Here is a 19,542-nt window from a genome sequence, read left to right as displayed (position 1 = left end):
CCGAAATTGGCCATCATGCTTCTACTTCTGACTTTTGGACTTTTTGATCCAGTTTGCTACCTCAGATCCCCTGTACCCTAACTTTCTAGACCAGATTACCATGCAGGAACTTGTCAAAAGCCTTACTAAATTCTATATAAACCATATCTATCTCTCTACTCATGTCACTTTTCTTCGTTAGCTCCTCAAAGAACACCCTGTCCCTTGTAATCTTATCCATTCACATTTTATATGTTTGTTAAATGCAAATTAACCACATAACTAAGGTCAAGATAGGCTAAGCAGGCTAGGGCTTTTCTCATTAGATGGAGGATGAGAGGTGACTTGATAGATGTGTAAAAGATGATGAGGGGCTTAGAGAGAGTGGACAGCTAGAGACTTTTTTCCCCAGGGTGGAAGTGGCTTATACAAAGGGAGCATAATTTTAAGTTGATTGGAGAAAAGTATAGGGGCGATATCAGAGGTAAGTTTATTTACACACAGAATGGTGGGTGCAAGGGTTGATGGTAGAGGCAGATACATTAGGGATATTTAATAGTTTCGTAAATAAGCACAGGGATGATTATAAAAATGGAGATCTATGTAGGAGGGAAGGGTTAGATTGCTCTTACAGTAGGTTAAAAGGTCAGCACAATGTTGTGGGCTGAAGGGTCTGGCTGTACTGTAGAGTTCTGTGTCCTAAGATCACAACTGAACTACCAAAATAAACATCTCCAAAAAAAAAAAAATCCACTTAATATTAAAATATTTTACTGAAAAAAGGATCCAATTCTGCCTACAATTGTCTCTTCAAGAGGGCACAAGAGACCTCTGATACAATAAACAGTCTGCAGCAGGGACTCAGTGGGTCGAGCAGCATCTGCTGGGGGAGAAAGGAATTGTTGAGGTTTCCAGACAAACCCTGCATCAAGACTAGCCAGCAGCCAGAGTTATTTCTCCAAGTTGCAAAGTAGTAATGATAGTTTATTAGGTAATTAAGAATTCACTTGAGATTCATGCAACAGCTTCTAATATCATTCACACTTCATATATTACAGGGAGAACAGTTAGTACCAGCAGATAGAAACTGATACTCTACAAAGTCAAAAATGCCATGCTGTAATCTACACTTAGTGGCCACGTTATTAGGTACACCTGTAGACCTCACTATTGCAAATATCTAATCAGCCAATCACGTGGCAGCATCGCAGTGCATAAAAGCATGCAGACATGGTCAAGAGGTTCAGTTGTTGTTTAGACCAAACATCAGAATGGGGGAGGAATGTGATCTAAGTGACTTTGACTGTGGAGTGATTGTTGGTGCCAGACGGGGTGGTTTGAGTATCTCAGAAACTGCTGATCTTCTGGGATTTTCATACACAACAGTCTCCAGAGCAGGGGTTCTCAACCTGGGGTCCATGGGCCCCTTTCTTTATAGTTTCGGTCCATGGAGTATAAAAGGTTGGGAACCTCTTCTCTGGAGTTTAAAGAAAATGGTGTGACAAGCAAAAAACATCCAGTAAGTGGCAGTTTTGTGGGTGAAAATGACTTACTAATGAGAGAGGTGAGAGGAGAATGACCAGACTGGTTCAAGCTGACAGGAAGGTGACAGTAACTCAAATAACCACACGTTACAACAGTGGTGTGCAGAGGAGCATCTCTGAATGCACAATATGTCAAATTTTGAAATAGATAGGCTATAACAGCAGAAAACCACGCCAGCTTCCACTCCTGGATTCAAGATTCTGGATTGTTTAATGTCATTTGCAGTACACAAGTTTAAAAGAGAATGAAATAATCTTAAATCTTGGATCTGTACCCAATAACTTGGCCACTGAGTGTATGTTTATTGTGTTCAGTTTATCAAATTCAGAATTAATAGAACTAAAATTTGGAAAGAGAAGTGATCTTGAATTAATCACACATTCAGGACACTAACAACCAAGAAATAGCTTCTACCCCTGAAATGTATAAGACAATAACAGATAGGAACAGATAGAATTAGTCCATTCAGCCCATTGGATCTGCTCCACCATTTCATCATGGCTATCTGTTTTCCCTCTCGATATTTCATGCCTTCTCCTGTAACCTTTCATGCCCTGATTAGTCAAGAAATTTTCAACATCTATTTTAACTATACCCAATGACTTGGCCTTCACAGCCACATGTGGCAATGAATTCCACAGATTCACCACCCTCCGGGTAGAGAAATTTCACCTCCTCTCTGTTCTAAATAGATGCCCCTCTATTCTAAGGCTGCGCCCTCTAGTCCTCAACTCCCCCACTATAGGAAGCATCCTCTCCACTTCCGCTCTATCTAGACTTTTGAATATTAGATCTGTTTCAATGAAATACCCCTCATTCTTCTAAATTCCAGTGAGAACGGGCTTCTCATATGTTAACCCTTTCATTCCTGGGATAATTCTCGTGAATCTCTTCTGAATCCTCTCCAATGTCAGCACATCCTTTCTTAGACAAGGGGTCCAAAACTGCTCACAATACTCCAAGTGAGGCCTCTCCAGCATTACACCTCATCATTACACCCTTGCTTTTATATTAAGCCCTCTTGAAATGAATACAAACATTGCATTTGCCTTCCTCACCACTGACTTAACCTGCAAGTTAACCTTTAGGGGATCCTATATGAGGACTCCCAAGTCCCTTTGCACCTCGGATTTTTGAATCTTCTGCACATTTCAAAAATGTCTACACTTTTGTTCACTCTACCGAAGTGCACGACCGCACACTTCCTGACACTTCTTTGCCCATTTTCCTAATCTGTCTTAAGTCGTTCTGTGCCCCATTGCTTCCTCAACACTAGCCGCCCCTCCACCTATCTCCATATCATCTGCGAACTTGGCCACAAAGCCATCAATTCCGATGTCCAAATCATTGACAAACAACATGGAAAGTGGTGCCAACACCAGCCCCTGTGGAATAGTTGTAGTCACTGGCAGCCAATTGGAAAAAGCTCCCTTTACTCCCACTCTTTGTCTCCTGCCAATCAGCCAATCCTCTATGCATGCTAGTATCTTTCCTGTAATTTATTAAACAGCCTCATATGTGGCACCTTGTCAAAGGCCTTCTGAAAATCCAAGTACACAATATCCACAGATTCTCCTTTGTCTATCCTGCTTGTTACTTCCTCAAAGAATTCCAACAGATTTGTCAGGTGAGTTTTCCTTCAGGAAACCGTGTTGACTACGGACTATTTTGTCACATGCCTCCAAGCACCCTGTACCTCATCCTTAATAATCATCTCCAACAACTTCCCAACCACTGAAGTCAGTCTAACTGGCTAATTTCTGTCCTCCTGCCCCTGTGCATCCTTGAAGACCAGAGTGACATTTGCAATTTTCCAGTCCTCCAAAAACCATCTCAGAATCTAGTGATTCTTAAATGATCATTACTAACATGTCCATAATCTCTTCAGCTACCTTTTTCAGAACCTTAGGGTGTGGTCCATCTGGTCCAGGTGACTATCTACCTTCAGACCTTTCTGCATTACAAGCACCTTCTCCCAAGTAATAGCAATTGCACTCCTACCCCCTAACACTCTCAGCCATCCAGCATTTTGCTGGTGTCTTCCACAGTGAAGATGGATATAAAATACTTATTTAGTTTGTCCGCATTTCCTTGTTCCCCATTACTACCTCTCCAGCGTCATTTTCCAGTGGTCCAGTATCCACTCTTGCCTCTCTTTTGCTCTTTATATATCTGAAAAAATCTTTTGGTATCCTCTTTGATATTATTAGCTAGCTTACCTTCATATTTTATCTTTCCCATCCTAATGGCTTTTACAGTTTCCCTCTGCTGGTTTTAAAAGACCCTCAATTCTCTAATTTCTCACTAATTTTTGATCTATTATGTGCCCTCTCTTTGGCTTTTATGTTGTTTCTGACTGCACTTGACAGCCACGGGAGCATCATCCTCCCTTTAGAATCCTACCACTTCTTTGGGATGTATCTATCCTGTGCCTTCCGAATTGTTCCCAGTAACTCCAACCATTGCTGCTCTGCTGCCATTCCTGCTAGTGTTCCCTTCCAGTCAACTTTGGCCTGCTTGATGCACCATCAATAACTCTCTCTGAGACATGAAGTGGAGATATCGGCTATTATTGACTGGAAGAAAGAACAAGCAGTAGTTGACCACCATACTACATCCTGGAGACTGAGGGCCGGGCTCAGGCCTCAATCGCCTTTATACAGGGGTCTGTGGGAGGAGCCACAGGAGCAGTCAGCAGAGGGCGTGTCCAGACAGGTATATGTAGTTCACCACACTGCTTCTTTCTCCTGCTTGTGTAAATCCCTTTACTTTACTGTAATACTGATGCATCTGACTTTAGCTTTTCCCTCTCAAATTGCAGGACGAAGTCTATCACATTATGGGCACTGCCTCCTAGGGTTCCCTTACCTTGAGATCCCTAATCAAATCTGCTTCATTAGACAATGCCCAAACAAGAATAGCCTTTCCCCTAGTGGGCTTAATAACAAGCTGCTCTAACAAGCCATCTTGTTGACATTCTACAAATTCTCTCTCTCAGGATCCAGCACCATCCTGATTTTCCCAATCTACCTGCATATTGAAATTCCCCCCATAACTGTTGTAGCATTTTCCTTTTGACGTGTGATTTCCATCTGCCATTGTAATTTGTAGCCCACTTGCCGGCTGTGGTTCAGAGACCCTCCCACCAGGTTCTTTTTACCCACAGTTTCTTAACTGTCCGTAAGGATTCTATACCTTCTGATCCTATGCAACATCTTTCTAATGATTTGCTTTCATTTTATTACCAAACCCCACCCTTTCCGCCTACTTCCCTGTCCTTTTGATACAATGGGTATCCTTGGATTTTAATCTCTGATCTTTGCCACGACTCAGACATTACCACGATGTCTTATCTGCCAATATCTAACTTCCTTACTTTGTATACTGTGTGCATACAAATATAATGTGTTCAGTCCTGTATTCATCACACTTTATGATTTTTGTCCCCCTTTTACATTGCGACTCATCTCCCTGCCTGTCCTTCCTCACAGACTCGCTACTCACAGCGTTAGTTCCGTACCAACTGCCCCATTCTCCGCCCTATCACTCCAGTTTCCGTTCCCATGTCAAATTAGTTTAACCCCCCCCCCCCCCAGCTCTAGCAACCCCTGGGGGTCAGGTGTAACCCATCCCTTCTGTACAGGTCATACCTTCCCCAGAAGAGATCCGAATGATCTATTATTCTGAACCCCTGCCCTCTTCACCAATTCCTCAGCCACTCATTCATCTGCCAGATCATCTACCCTCACTGGCAAGTGGCACAGGCAGCAAGCCAGAGATTAATACCCTGAAGGTCCTGATTTTCAGCTTTCTACCTAATTCTCCATATGTTCTCTTTGGACCTCCCTATTCCTACCCTACAGTATGTTGTTGGTACCAATATGTATCATAACTTCTGGCTGCTCACCCTCGCCCTTTAGAATGCTATGGACCAAATCTGGTCTAATGGCCAAATGGCCTAACTCTGCTCTTTGTCTTATGGTGTTGAAGTTACTATAAATTACAATGAGCAATATATATTAAAGTGCAAATGTGACAGCAAAATAGTGAGTCAGTGTTCATGGGTTCACTTGCATTCAGAAATCTGATGGTAGAGGAGAAGATGCTGTTCCTAAAGCATTCATTGTGGGCTGTCATGCTCCTGTACCACCTCCCTGCTGGTAGTAACAAGACCAAATCTGAGACATCCCTGACCCTGACACTGGGGAGGCAAAATGCCATCCAGAGGGCTCTTTCAAGTCCGCAGAATTTTGTGTCTACTTCTCTAGTTATTGGATTCCCTGTCACAACTGCAATCCTCTTCTAACCCCTTCCCTTCTGACCACACAGTCGGACTCAATGCCAGAGACTCAGTTGCTCCAGCTCCACCTGGTAGGTTGTTTCTACCCCCCAGCAGTATCCAAAGTGGTACACTTACTACTGAGGGGAATTGCCAAAGGGGTACTCTGCACTGGCTGCCTGTTTCCTTTCCCTCTGCTGACAGTCACCCAAGTACCTGTTTCCTTCAACTTCGGGGGTGACTACCTCCCTGTAGCTGCTGTCCTCTGTTTCCCGTATGAGCCAAAGGTCATCGAGCTGCAGCTCCAGCTGTCGGACTGTGAACGTGATAACAAAGACTGCAAACCACAGAGCGCTGTTGAATCAGATTTAGATTTAATATCACTGACACAAGTTGAGACATTTGTTACTTTATGGCAGCAGTAATAATATTAAAAACCTATAAATCACAAGAAGTGTATCTGTAAAAGATTAAATTAAATAAATACTGTACAAGTAGAGCAAAAAAAATGTAGTGAGATAGTATTCATCGTCCATTCAGAAACCTGATGTTGCAGGGAATCACCGATAGCAGTTTACAAACTTTATTGTCCATGTTCCCAATGTTGCTGTCATGGAAACATTCCTGACTTGCATTCCCACTCATTTCCTCAATTAATACTTAAGTACATCATATTACAAAGGCTTTTTCAGACTTGGACATAAAACGGTGATTATTTTGCGGGGATTTCCTGGAGGGGAATCTTGGCAAAGCTTCCTTGTGGTTAGCTTCATTGCTGTTACTCCCAAAACCCCAACCCAAACCAAACCAAAGTGCTTGAAATATCTTGCAGAATTCATAAATGATGGTGTAACAAGATGGTTTCATCTCTTCTCTTGCAGACAGAAGAAGATTATATTCCGTACCCCAGCGTTCATGAGGTACGACCTTCAGATTTCATTTCCTGACCAGGAGGTAATGACTAGCATATCTAATGATCATAAGACCATAAAACATAGGAACAAAATTAGGCCATTTGGCCCAGTGATTTTGCTCTGCCATTCCATCATGGCTGATTTATTATGTCATTCAACCCTATTTCTTGCTTTCTCCCCGTTACCTTTGACACCCTGAATAATCAAGAACCTATCAACCTCCGCCTTAAATGTACCCAATGACTTGGCCTCCACAGCCGTCTGTGGCAATGCATTCCACAGATTCACCACTCTCTGCCTAAAGAAATTCCTGCTCATCTCTGTTCTAAATGGTCATCCCTCTATTCTCAGGCTGTGCCCTCTGGTCCATGTCTCAACTATTATAGGAGACATCCTCTCCACATCCACTGTATCTAAACCTTTCAATATTCGATAGGTTTCAATGAGATTCTCCCTCCCCCCCCCATTCTTCTAAACTACAACAAATAGAGGCTCAGGGCCATAAAACACTCCTCGTACGTTCTCTGAATGCTACTCATGAACTCCCTCTGGACCCTCTCCAATAACTAGTATTTCTTCAACATCTGGAAACAAACTTGAGTCCCCTGGCCTCTAAATCCTCAGGAAAATATTTCTGGTCCCTCAGTCTCATGAATGTCACGACATTTACACAGGTATTGCATCTTTAATGTAAAAAGTAGTCCTGATGTCAGGAGCAGATGACTCTTGGAATTTACCCTTCACACAAATTCAGTACTTGAACTCAGAATCTGAATCAGATGCAGATTCATTCCCACTGGCATATGTTGTGAAATTTGTTGTTCTATGGCAGCTGTACAGTGCAATACATTAAAATTAAATCTTAGAACAGAGATGAGGAGGAATTTCTTTAGGCAGAGGGTGGTGGATCTGTGGAATTCTTTGCCACAAACGGCTGTGGAGGCCATGACATTGAGTTCATTTGAAATGGAGGTTGATAGGTTCTTGATTAGTCAGGACATCAGAGGGAGAAGGCAGGAGAGTGGGGTTGAGAGGGAAAATAAATCGGCCATGATGGGATGGTGGAGCAGACTCAGTGGGCCAAATGGCCTAACTCTGCTCTTTGTCTTATGGTGTTGAAGTTACTATAAATTACAATGAGCAATATATATTAAAGTGCAAATGTGACAGCAAAATAGTGAGTCAGTGTTCATGGGTTCACTTGCATTCAGAAATCTGATGGTAGAGGAGAAGATGCTGTTCCTAAAGCATTCATTGTGGGCCGTTATGCTCCTGTACCACCTCCCTGCTGGTAGTAACAAGACGTGGGCAAGTTCTGGATGGTGAGGGTCCTTCATGATGGAGGCAACTTTAGACTATAAGATATCGGAATAGAATAAGGCCAATTGGCCTATCAGGTCTGCTCCACCATTCCATCATGGCTGATTTATTTTCCCGCTCAATCCCATTCTCCTGCCTTCCCCCATAACATTTGACACCCTAACTAATGAAGAAGCTATCAACCTCTGCTTTAAATGCACCCAATGACTTGACCTCCACAGCCTTCTTGAGTAGTGTCATCTCCTTCTGTTTACGTTTTGTTTCTGCCTTTGCATCTGTGTACCTGACAGGTCCTGCAGCGGGAGCCGCCTTTCCCGATCATCCTCCTCCCTCAGTTCGGTGGCTACTGGATCGAGGGGACTAACCACGACATCACAAGTTCTCCTGAGACAGAGCGGGTTTCATCAACCCCTTCCAAACACAAGCTGGAATTCAACTCAATTGCCAAACTCTACAGGAAGCACTTCCTGGGAAAGGTATGGGCTCTCTCTAGTTTAGAGAGTAGATCATTTCAGCTTCAATAACGTGGATCAAAATCAAGTTTATTAACACCGATGTACATATGTTGTGAAATTTGTTGTTTTGAGGCAGCAATATATAAATATACTATAAATTACAAAATAGCTTGCATCCATACTACATTAATTACATTTCAATTAAATTACATCTAACTCAAGTTCCCAATATTGTTTATTAAATATTTATTCTTATAGGGTGGCAGGGTGGAGATACGTCTCTACCAAAGGAGGTGTGAGGTGCTCCTTCCTCCACTAGCCTGCAGGGCAAGATGTAGCACCTGCTTAGCCCCCTGATCATAAGGCACAGTACATAATGGTGATGATGGTATATCGAAACATCAAAATATAGAGTGAAATGCAACATTTGCATCAACAACCAACAGTTCAAGGATTTTCTGGAGGCAGCACACAAATGTCACCTTGCTTCCAGTGTCAACATATCACGGCCACAATTTACTAACCCCAATCGCTACATCTTTGCGATGTGGAAGGAAGCTGGGGCCGGCAGCGGAAAGCTACGCGGTCACAGGGAGAATGTTCAAATTCCTAAGATGGTGGTGGCATTGAACCCGGGTCGCTGGCACTGTGATGGCATTGCACAAAATGCTGTGCTACCCTGCCACGTTCCGGAGGTCCCTGATCCACATCAGGTCAGCACTCACCGGAAACAGCATCAAACCCACTGAGTCATTTAGAATCGCTTTAATGAGATGGTGCAAAAAAAACTCAGTGGGTCAGGCAGCGTCTGTGGAGGAAGAGGGATTATTAGCATATCAGATCTAGATCCTGCATCAGAACCAATGAAGGCACCCGACCTGAAACATCAATAATTCCTTAGACGCTGCTCGACCCACTGAGTTCCTCAGGCAGATTGTTTGTGGTTCCTGTTTCCAACACCTGACGTCTCTTCTCTTCCTCTCCATGAGGTTGTTGCTTTTAAAGACTAACATCTGCATCTTCTGCAGTGTTGGTTCTTTCATTGTGAGAACATCAGAAGGACCAGAATTCACCAAAAGAAACTGCAGCAAGTTTTAAACACAGCTAGCTCCATCATGTACACTAGCCTCCCCAGCGTCGAGGTCATAATCAAAAAATGTCTAAAATAGGCATCATTAAAGTCTCCAATATCCCAGGACATACCCTTTTCTCATTGCTACCATCAGGAAGGAGGTACAGGAGCCTGAAGACATACACTCAACAATTTAGGAACTGTTTCTTCCTCTCTGCCATCAGATTTCTGACAATGAACCCCAAACTATTCTTTGCTCTTTTTTGCACAATTTAATTTCTTCTTGTAATTTATACTTTTTATTATGTATTACAATGTACCACTGCTGCAAAACAAGAAATTTTACAACATATGCCAGTGATATTAAAGTTGATTTTAATTCTGATTCTAAGAAACATTATCAGAAGCAGCTTGCGATAGAAGTTGCTACTGTCTATTGTGTGATGTGCTGAACAGGAGTTGGAGGGAAATCCTGGGCAACATCGGACAATCTGCAGGAGGAGCATCACCTGTTCAACCTGCTGAGTTTGTTGTTCCATATCCCAGCCTTTGTCATCTCTGTATCTCCAGTACCCTATGCTGGTTGGCGCATTGGATCATTTATTTATTTAGAGATATAGCAAGCTGCACTGTCCATCGACTCTCCTATTTAATGTCTATGAAGGTTCTCGGTCATCCAGGTCATTGTATACCAAGCAGCAGTAAATCAAGGGAACTGGACTTGCCGTGTTGTCCAGATGACATTTTCCACTCATCTGAGAGGCTTCTTCCGTTCTGGATCCATGGTGGGTAGTTTTCCAGTTTATACTCTGTGAGTTGTTTAAATGTGTAGCAATCACATGAAGATCGTTAAGAGCTGTAGAGGTAATGAGAGGGTCATTGCATGAATGGAGGAGTGACTTGTGGAGACGCTGGGGTGGGGATGTTAGGACTGCATTGTAAGTAGCTGTCGTACCTTACCCCCTCTGTTCAGGGATGCGTTTTCCAGTTTGACAGCTACTTACAATGCAGTCTTAACACCTCTACTCCGGCGTCTCCACAACAGTCACACCTCCATTTATGCAATGATAAGACTGATAACCCTCTCATACTGGGGTGTGTCACGAATGGTCAGGAGGAAGAGTATAGGAAACTGATACAGGACTTTGTGATATGGTGCAACTCAAACTACCTACGTCTCAATATCACCAAGACCAAGGAGATGGTGGTGGACTTTAGGAGACCTAGGCCTCATATGGAGCCAGTGATCATTAATGGAGAATGTGTGGAGCAGGTTAAGACATACAAGTATCTGGGAGTGCAGTTAGACGAGAAGCTAGACTGGACTGCCAACACAGATGCCCTGTGCAGGAAAGCACAGAGTCGACTGTACTTCCTCAGAAGGCTGGCGTCATTCAATGTTTGTAGTGAGATGCTGAAGATGTTCTATCGGTCAGTTGTGGAGAGCGCCCTCTTCTTTGTGGTGGCGTGCTGGGGAGGCAGCATTAAGAAGAGGGACGCCTCACGTCTTAATAAGCTGGTAAGGAAGGCGGGCTCTGTCATGGGCACAGAACTGGAGAGTATGACATCGGTGGCAGAGAGGAGGGCGCTGAGTAGGCTACGGTCAATCATGGAAAACCCTAAACATCCTCTGCACAGCACCGTCCAGAGACAGAGAAGCAGCTTCAGCGGCAGGTTGCTGTCAATGCAATGCTACTCAGACAGGATGAAGAGATCATTACTCCCCAACGCCATTCGGCTCTACAATTCAACCACCAGGGACAAGACATGTTAAAGTGCCGGGGTTAGGACTGAATTTAAGTTACCACTCAATGCACTTTAGTAAACTATTTAAGAACTTTTTAAAAGCTATTTATTAATGCTTTTTGGGAGGGTGATTTTAGATGCATATCATATTTATACTGAGTTAAATACTGTATGTAATTAGTTTTGCTACAATAAGTGTATGGGACACTGGAAAAATGTTGAATTTCCCCTTGGGGATGAATAAAGTATCTATCTATCTATCTATCTATCTATCTATCTATCTATCATTACCTCTATGAGTCTGAACAACCTTCATGTGATTGCTATACCTTCAAACAACTCAGAGTTTATAAACTGGAAAACGGCCTACCATGGTTTAGAACCGACGAAGCCTCTCGGGTGAGTAGCAAGCCATCATCTAGACAGCACAGCAAGTCCAGTTGCCTTGATTTCCTTCTGCTTGTTCTCCTATTCAACCCTAGCCTAAACACAGGACAATTTACATTGACTGATTAACCTGCAAAACGGTACGTCTTTGGACTGTGGGTGGAAACCGGAGCACCCGGAGGAAACCCACGTGTTCCATGGGGAGGATGTACAAACTCCTCATATATGACATCGGAATTGAACTGAACTCTGAGCCCTGAGCTGTAACAGCATTGCACTAACTGCTACGGTGTGGTGGTGTCCTGTTTTGGCCTCACTAGCCCATAACAATCCATACCCCTCATGATTTTATAAACTTGCGTGAAATCATCTCTCATTCTCCTATGCTATAAAGAATAAAGAGCACAAGATTTCCTTGTGAATATCTAATGTGGTCATTTCCTTCCTCAGGAACATTTCAATTATTACAGCATTGACAACGTTCTGGGCCACCTGGTCTTTTCCCTCAAGTATGACATTATTGGTGACCAGGAGCACCTCCGCCTCTTGCTAAGGTAGGTCAGTGACCTCTCGGCCATTTTGAAGCGACTCATCCTTCAAGTTCAGGTTTATTGTCATTCACCAGTGCACATGTATACAGCTAAATGAAACGTTGTTTCTTTGGGACCAAGGTGTAAAACAATACATGAATCACATACTTTAGATAAAATAACATATATATATATCCTGTAGATATACAGGTTGGCATAAAGAGCATACATGACATTTAGTTAAATATTCAAGATTCAATATTGTTTAATGTAACTTCGTGTACACAAGTAAAGGAGAGCAAAATAATTGTTACTCCGGATCTGATGCAGCACAAAAAATAATAAGACAAAGAATACAATAATAAAAAAGCACAATAAATATAAATACATAGGATAGCTTATACACACAGATCGATTGTATGTCCTTAAAGTGACGCTAGGCACAGGACATAAGGTGACTGACAGGAAATGATAAAGTAGTGGAGATTGGGGGTGTGGAGGGGTGGGTTAGTGGGTGGAGGTGTTGATCAGCCTTACTGCTTGGGGAAAGGAACTGTTTTTGAGATTGATGGTCGTTACGTACAACAGTATAATGCTACTAAGTGGTAGCAGGGTGTTGAGAAGTCTCCCAGCCTTGGGGTAAGAAACTGTTACCCAGTCCAGCAGTCCTTGTTCTTGTATGTGGTACCTTTTGCCTGATGGAAGGAGGTCCAAGCGATTGTAGGACAGATGGGTCAATGCAGCACTGAGCTGTATTAGTCAACTGTGCCGTCTGCTGGAGGAACAGCACACAATTTACTCAGAACTTACTCTACCAACTGACCGTTGTGGGCAGGCCATAGTAAAGCTGCCCAACATATCACTGGCATCAGCATACCCACCGTCAAAGACAAGTACACAGAAGGGTGCTGGAAGGGGGCCAACAACATCATGAAAGATCCCACCTACCCTGCTCATGGATTGTTTGTCCCACTCCTATCCAGGAAAGGGCTATATAAAATCTATGCCAGGACCACCAGACTCAAAAACAGTTACTTTCCCCAAGCAGTAAGGCTGATCAACACCTCCACCCACTAACCCACCCCTCCACACCCACAAACATCACTCACTACCTGTTGGTCACCTTATGTCCAGACACTGCTGTGCCTAAAGTCATTTTATGGGCATCAGAGAATCAGATTTAATAACTTCAGCATAAGTTGTGAAATTTTGTTTTGCAGCAGCTGTACATTGTAATACATAATAAAACTATAAGAAGTATATTAAAAGTAAATTAAATAAATAGTGCAAAAAGAGAGAGAAAAAGTGGTGAGGTGGTGTTCACGGATTCATTGTCCTTTCAGAAATCTGGTGGCAGAGGGGAAAAACTTGTTCCTGAAATGTTCAGTGTGTGTCTTCAGGCTCCTGTACCTCCCCCTTGATGGTAGCAATGAGGAGAGGGTGATGGGGGTCCTCAATGATGGATGCTGCCTTTTTGAGGCATCGTCTTTTGGAGATGTCCTTGGTACTGAGGTGGTTAGTGATGATCTGACTGAGTTTACAACTTTCTGCAGCCAATTCTTCATCAATCTATGCACCATATATAAGCTAACTTATATATTTGTTTATAGTATACATTTGTGTATGTATTTATATTCATTGTGTTTTTTGTTATCTTATTGTGTTTTGTTTGTGCTGCATCTGACCCGGAGTAACAATTATTTTGTTCTCCTTTATACTTGTGTACTGGAAGTGACATTAAACAACTTGAAATGCAGAGAGGCTGGGCTGAGTGAGTTGGAGATCCCATTGGCTGGATGGGTTGAATTCAATGGGCCATGATGGAATGGCAAATGGGCAAAATGGCTTAATTCTGCTCCTATGTCTTCTAGTCTCATAAAGGTTCCCACCCACCCTGCTTGTCCAACTCCCATCAGGGAGGAGGCTACGTAGCATCCACGCTAGGGCCACCAGACTCAAAATCAGATACTTCCCCAAGCAGTGAGACTGATCACCACCTTAGTAGTTTGTCATGGTTGGCTCATCAGAAAGTCAGGAGGCATGGGGTCCAGGGAAACCTGGCTGTGTGGATTACCCACAGGAGGCAGAGTGTGGTGATAGATGGAGTGTATTCTGTCTGAAGATCAGTGACCTATGCTGTTCCACAGGGAACTGCTCTTTGTGAGTTTTATAAATGACCTGGATGAGGAAATGTAAGGGTGGGTTGCTAAGTTTGCAGGTAACACTAAGGTTAGTGGAATTCTAGATGGTTCAGAAGGTTGTCATAGATTACAACAGGACATTGATTGGATGCAGAGCTGGGCTGAGAAGTGGCAGATGGAGTTCAACCCAGAAAACTGTGAAGTGATTCACTTTGGAAGGACAAATTTAAATTTTTGAATACAGGGTTAATGGTATGATTCTCAACAGTGAGGAGGAAGAGGGATTTTAGGGTCTAAGTCCATAGATACCTCAAAATTGTTGTGCAGGTTGATAGGATTGTTAAGAAGGTGTTGGCTTTCATTAGTTGGGAGATTAAATTCAAGAGCCATGAGATAATGTTGCAGTTCTATAAAACCCTGGTTAGAACACACCTGTATTCAATTCTGACCTCATTATAGGAAGGAGGTGGAAGATTTAGAGAGGGTGCAGAGGAGATTTACCGGGATGCTGCCTGGATTAGAGAGCACGTCTTATGAAGATACTTTGAACGAGTGGAGTGAAGGAGGATGAGAGGTGACTTGATAGCCGTATATAAAATGATAAGACCAAGTGCATGGCCTGAGACTTTTTCCAAAGGTGAAAATGGCTACTGTGAGGGAGCATAATTTTAAGGTGATTGGAGGAAAGTATAGGAAGTGATGTCAGAAGTAACTTTTTGTTACACAGCGAGAGGTGGGTATGCGGAACAGCCTGCCAGGTGTGGTGGTAGAAGCAGACTCATTAGACAGGCACATGGAAGATAGAAAAGTGGAGGGTTATGTGGGAGGGAAGGGTTAGGTCGATCTTGGAGTTGGTTAAAAGATTGGCACAACAGTTCTATATTCTAAACCAAAACATGAATAAAAGCCCCAGAACTGAACAGATACTCTAAGTGTGGTCTAATCAAGGTTTTATAGAGTTGTAACATTACCTCACAGCACCTGTGGATGAAGAGAAGATAAGACCTGTGGCAGATCAACCACTGCAGTAAGCCAGAAGGACTGAGTTGTAATCTTCCTGAGAATTTTGTAATGACGCATTCATTTATCTGGTCTATAAAGTTTTAATTGAAAACTGCTTGGCAAACTTTCTTAGCATGGATGTGATTATTAACTTCCAGATTTTCTCTGCAGAACCAAATGCAAAACGTACCAGGATGTCATCCCCATATCCTGCCTAATTGAGTTCCCAAACGTGATCCAAATGGCAAAGGTAGGCACTGATTGGAGGCTTTACAACTCAGAAGGGTTCTGACTGGCCCTGAGAGGGCAACTTTGCTTCTGGTATTGGGAAGAGCTAAGGGATAAGAAGGAGGCTGACGAAGGAATGGAGAATTCAGGAGAAATGTCTTCAGTAGAAAGTGGTGAAAATCAAGAGATTGGCAGAGATTGTATTTAAGGTGGAAGCGAGACAAACACGTGAGAATAAAGGGAATTGAAATTGGCTAATGAAGTGTTACAGTTACAGAGAAAGTGAATTGCAGGCAAACACAAGAGATGCTGGAAAAACTCAGCAGGTCAGGTGGCATCCATGGAAATAAATAAACTTCCATTGTTCGTCAATTAAGGCGACGAGAGAGATTGAAACATCAAGGCGAATGTGATAGGTGACGCCAGCTGCCTGTCTTTGTGGGATCACTCTGCTACGGAGAGGGGAGACTGCCTTTTGATCACTGGTGGGATCACTCTGCTACAGAGAGGGGAACTGCCTTTTGATCACTGGTGGGATCACTCTGCTACGGAGAGGGGAGACTGCCTTTTGATCACTGGTGGGATCACTCTGCTACGGAGAGGGGAGACTGCCTTTTGATCACTGGTGGGATCACTCTGCTACGGAGAGGTGAGACTGCCTTTTGATCACTGGTGGGATCACTCTGCTACGGAGAGGGGAGACTGCCTTTTGATCACTGGTGGGATCACTCTGCTACGGAGAGGGGAGACTGCCTTTTGATCACTGGTGGGATCACTCTGCTACGGAGAGGGGAGACTGCCTTTTGATCACTGGTGGGATCGCTCTGCTGTCAGAGAGGGGAGACTGCCTTTTGATCACTGGTGGGATCACTCTGCTATGGAGAGGGGAGACTGCCTTTTGATCACTGATGGGATCACTCTGCTACGGAGAGGGGAGACTGCCTTTTGATCACTGATGGGATCGCTCTGCTACGGAGAGGGGAGACTGCCTTTTGATCACTGGTGGGATCGCTCTGCTATGGAGAGGGGAGACTGCCATTTGATCACTGCTGGGATCACTCTGTCATCAGAGAGGGGAGACTGCATTTTGATCGCTGGTGGGATCACTCTGCTACGGAGAGCGGAGACTGCCTTTTGATTACTGGTGGGATCACTGTGCTACCGGAGAGGGGAGACTGCCTTTTGATCACCGGTGGGATCGCTCTGCTACGGAGAGGGGAGACTGCTTTTTGATCACTGGTGGGATCACTCTGCTACAGAGAGGGGAGACTGCCTTTTGATCACTGGTGGGATCACTCTGCTACGGAGAGCGGAGACTGCCTTTTGATTACTGGTGGGATCACTCTGCTACCGGAGAGGGGAGACTGCCTTTTGATCACTGGTGGGATCGCTCTGCTACGGAGAGGGGAGACTGCTTTTTGATCACTGGTGGGATCACTCTGCTACAGAGAGGGGAGACTGCCTTTTGATCACTGGTGCGATCACTCTGCTACGGAGAGGGGAGACTGCCTTTTGATCACAGGTAGGATCACTCTGCTACGGAGAGGGGAGACTGCCTTTTGATCACTGGTGGAATCACTCTGTTATCAGAGAGGGGAGACTGCCTTTTGATCACTGGTGGGATCACTCTGCTACAGAGAGGGGAGACTGCCTTTTGATCACTGGTGGGATCACTCTGCTGCAGAGAGGGGAGACTGCCTTTTGATCACTGGTGGGATCGCTCTGCTACGGAGAGGGGAGACTGCTTTTTGATCACTGGTGGGATCACTCTGCTACAGAGAGGGGAGACTGCCTTTTGATCGCTGGTGGGATCACTCTGCTACGGAGAGGGGAGACTGCCTTTTGATCACTGGTGGGATCGCTCTGCTACGGAGAGGGGAGACTGCTTTTTGATCACTGGTGGGATCACTCTGCTACAGAGAGGGGAGACTGCCTTTTGTTTGCTGGTGGGCTCGTTTTGCTGCTGGAGAAGGAAACTGCCACTGGGCCCTAAGAATGTTAATCAGGTTTTCTGTATTTTGGATGTGGACTTGGACTGTAGACTTTTTTCAGTCTTATCGTTTTTATATTCCATATTGTTCGCCTGATCTTTCTCATTTTTTTGTTGTGGGGGAGGGGATTTGGGGGTCGATGTGCCTTTTCCTTTCTGGTCATTTTTTCTGCGGGGAGGGGAGATTTTGGGAGTTTCTGACCGTGCTGCTGTTCTTTTCTTTCTTGGTTTCATGGTTATCTGGTGAAGAAGAATTTCAGAGTTGTATACTTCGATAATAAATGAACCTTTGAATCTTTGAATAAACAGTCGACATTTTGAGCTAAGACTTAATGAAGGAGCTTGCCAGAAATGTTGGCTCTTTATTCCTCTCCACAGATGCTGCCTGACCTGCTGAGTTTCTCCAGCATTTTGTGGAACTGGTTTATTATTGTCACATGTACGAAGTTACAGTGGAAAGTTTATCATACAAACTCTTCATACTGATCAGATCATTACACAGTGCATTGAAGTAGAACAAGGTCAAACTAACAACGCAGAATAAAGTGTAACAACTGCAGAGAAAGTGAAAAGACAAAAAGATTCAAGGCCATAATGAGGTAGATTATGAGTTCAAGGGTCGGTCTGATTGTATCGTACAGACAGAGGTGCAGAAGATGGAGGAGATTGAAATAAGTAAGCTGTCAAGTTTGTATAATTTTAAAATATTTAAATCCTCGATGGGCTTTTTGCAGATAAGGGTGAGTGTGCCCATCAGTGGCAGTTGTCACAATCCTCAGGAGTGAGAGAGAGAGAATGCGTGTGTATGTTCCTACAGCGTCGGTTGCTCTGCCTAAGGTCTGCAGACTGTGGGTTTGTGTTGTGATTTGTCCTGAGCAGCTGTGTGACAGAGGACTCTCTGATCTACCAGTTGAACCCAGGGATGCATTGCATGTGTCCCATAGATCAGAGAGTCCTCTGTCTCACAGCTGCTCAGGACAAATTGTGACACAAGCTCCTGCGTCTGTTGATAATGCAGGAATGTAACAGAACAGGACTGAAAACATGATATAATGTTTTTACAGTTATTTTGTAAATACTTTTATTATGAATAAAGTTTATTTTTGTTTTTTAAAAAATCAGCTGCTCTTTGAGCTGCTACTTTGTAGGATCAAATGAACACATTCAAGAAATGGTTAAGACTTGGAGAAAAAGGAGGGGCCTTTTCTGGTTGGCTGGCCTTGACTAGTAGTGTTCCTCAGGGGTCAGCGTCAGGACCAATTCCTTTTACATTATGCGTCAATGATTTGGATGACGGAATTGATGGCTTTATGCCCAAGTTTGCGGATGATACAAAGATAGGTGGGGGGGTCAGGTAGCATTGAGGAAGCAGGGTATTTGCAGAAGGACTTGGGCAGATTGTGAGAATGGACAAAGGACTGGCAGAAGGAGTAGTGCAGGGAAGTGTATGGTCATGCACTTTGGTAGAAAGAATAAAAGTGTGGACTATTTTTTAAACAGAGAGAAAATTCAGAAATCAGAGGCAGAAAGGGACTTGGGAGTCCTTATGTAGGATTCCCTAAAGGTTAACTCACATGTTGAGTCGGTAGTAAGGAAGGCAAATGCAATGTTAGCATTCGTTTCAAGAGGACCAGAATATAAAAGCAAGGATGTAATGCTGAGGCTTTATAAAGCATTGGACAGACTATACTTGGAGTATTCTGAGCAGTTTCGGGTCTCTTATCTAAGAAAAGACTTACTAGCGTTGGAGAGGTTCCAGAGGAGGTTCACGACAATGATTCTGGGAATGAAATGGTTAATGTATGAGGAGCATTTGGTGGTGCTGGGCCTGTACTTACTGGAGTTTAGAAGAATGAGAGGGAAATCTCATTGAAAACTATCGAATATTGAAAGGCCTAGATATAGTGGATGTAGGGACGATGTTTCCTACAGTGGGGGAGTCGAAGATCAGAGG

At 43.7% G+C, this 19,542-nt stretch overlaps 1 protein-coding gene across 23 annotated transcripts in view; it reads left to right on the top strand.

Moving 5' to 3' along the window:
• Positions 1-19,542, top strand: part of rap1gapa (RAP1 GTPase activating protein a) — a 448,318-nt gene that overhangs the window by 331,392 nt on the left and 97,384 nt on the right. For 22 of the 23 annotated variants that reach the window (XM_059952366.1, XM_059952382.1, XM_059952368.1 and 19 more), the window contains 4 exons: positions 6,685-6,723; positions 8,328-8,513; positions 12,148-12,251; positions 15,542-15,620. In XM_059952366.1, coding sequence (XP_059808349.1) covers positions 6,685-6,723; positions 8,328-8,513; positions 12,148-12,251; positions 15,542-15,620 — 408 coding nt within the window. Of the gene's footprint in view, positions 1-6,684; positions 6,758-8,327; positions 8,514-12,147; positions 12,252-15,541; positions 15,621-19,542 lie in introns of all 23 variants that reach the window. The other variant, XM_059952381.1, reaches the window with a different exon arrangement.

This window comes from Hypanus sabinus, chromosome 27, assembly GCF_030144855.1.
Source record: "Hypanus sabinus isolate sHypSab1 chromosome 27, sHypSab1.hap1, whole genome shotgun sequence".
NCBI lineage: Eukaryota > Metazoa > Chordata > Chondrichthyes > Myliobatiformes > Dasyatidae > Hypanus > Hypanus sabinus.
The sequence above is the reverse complement of the archived record's forward strand: the minus strand, read 5'-3'. Positions and strand labels throughout refer to the sequence as shown.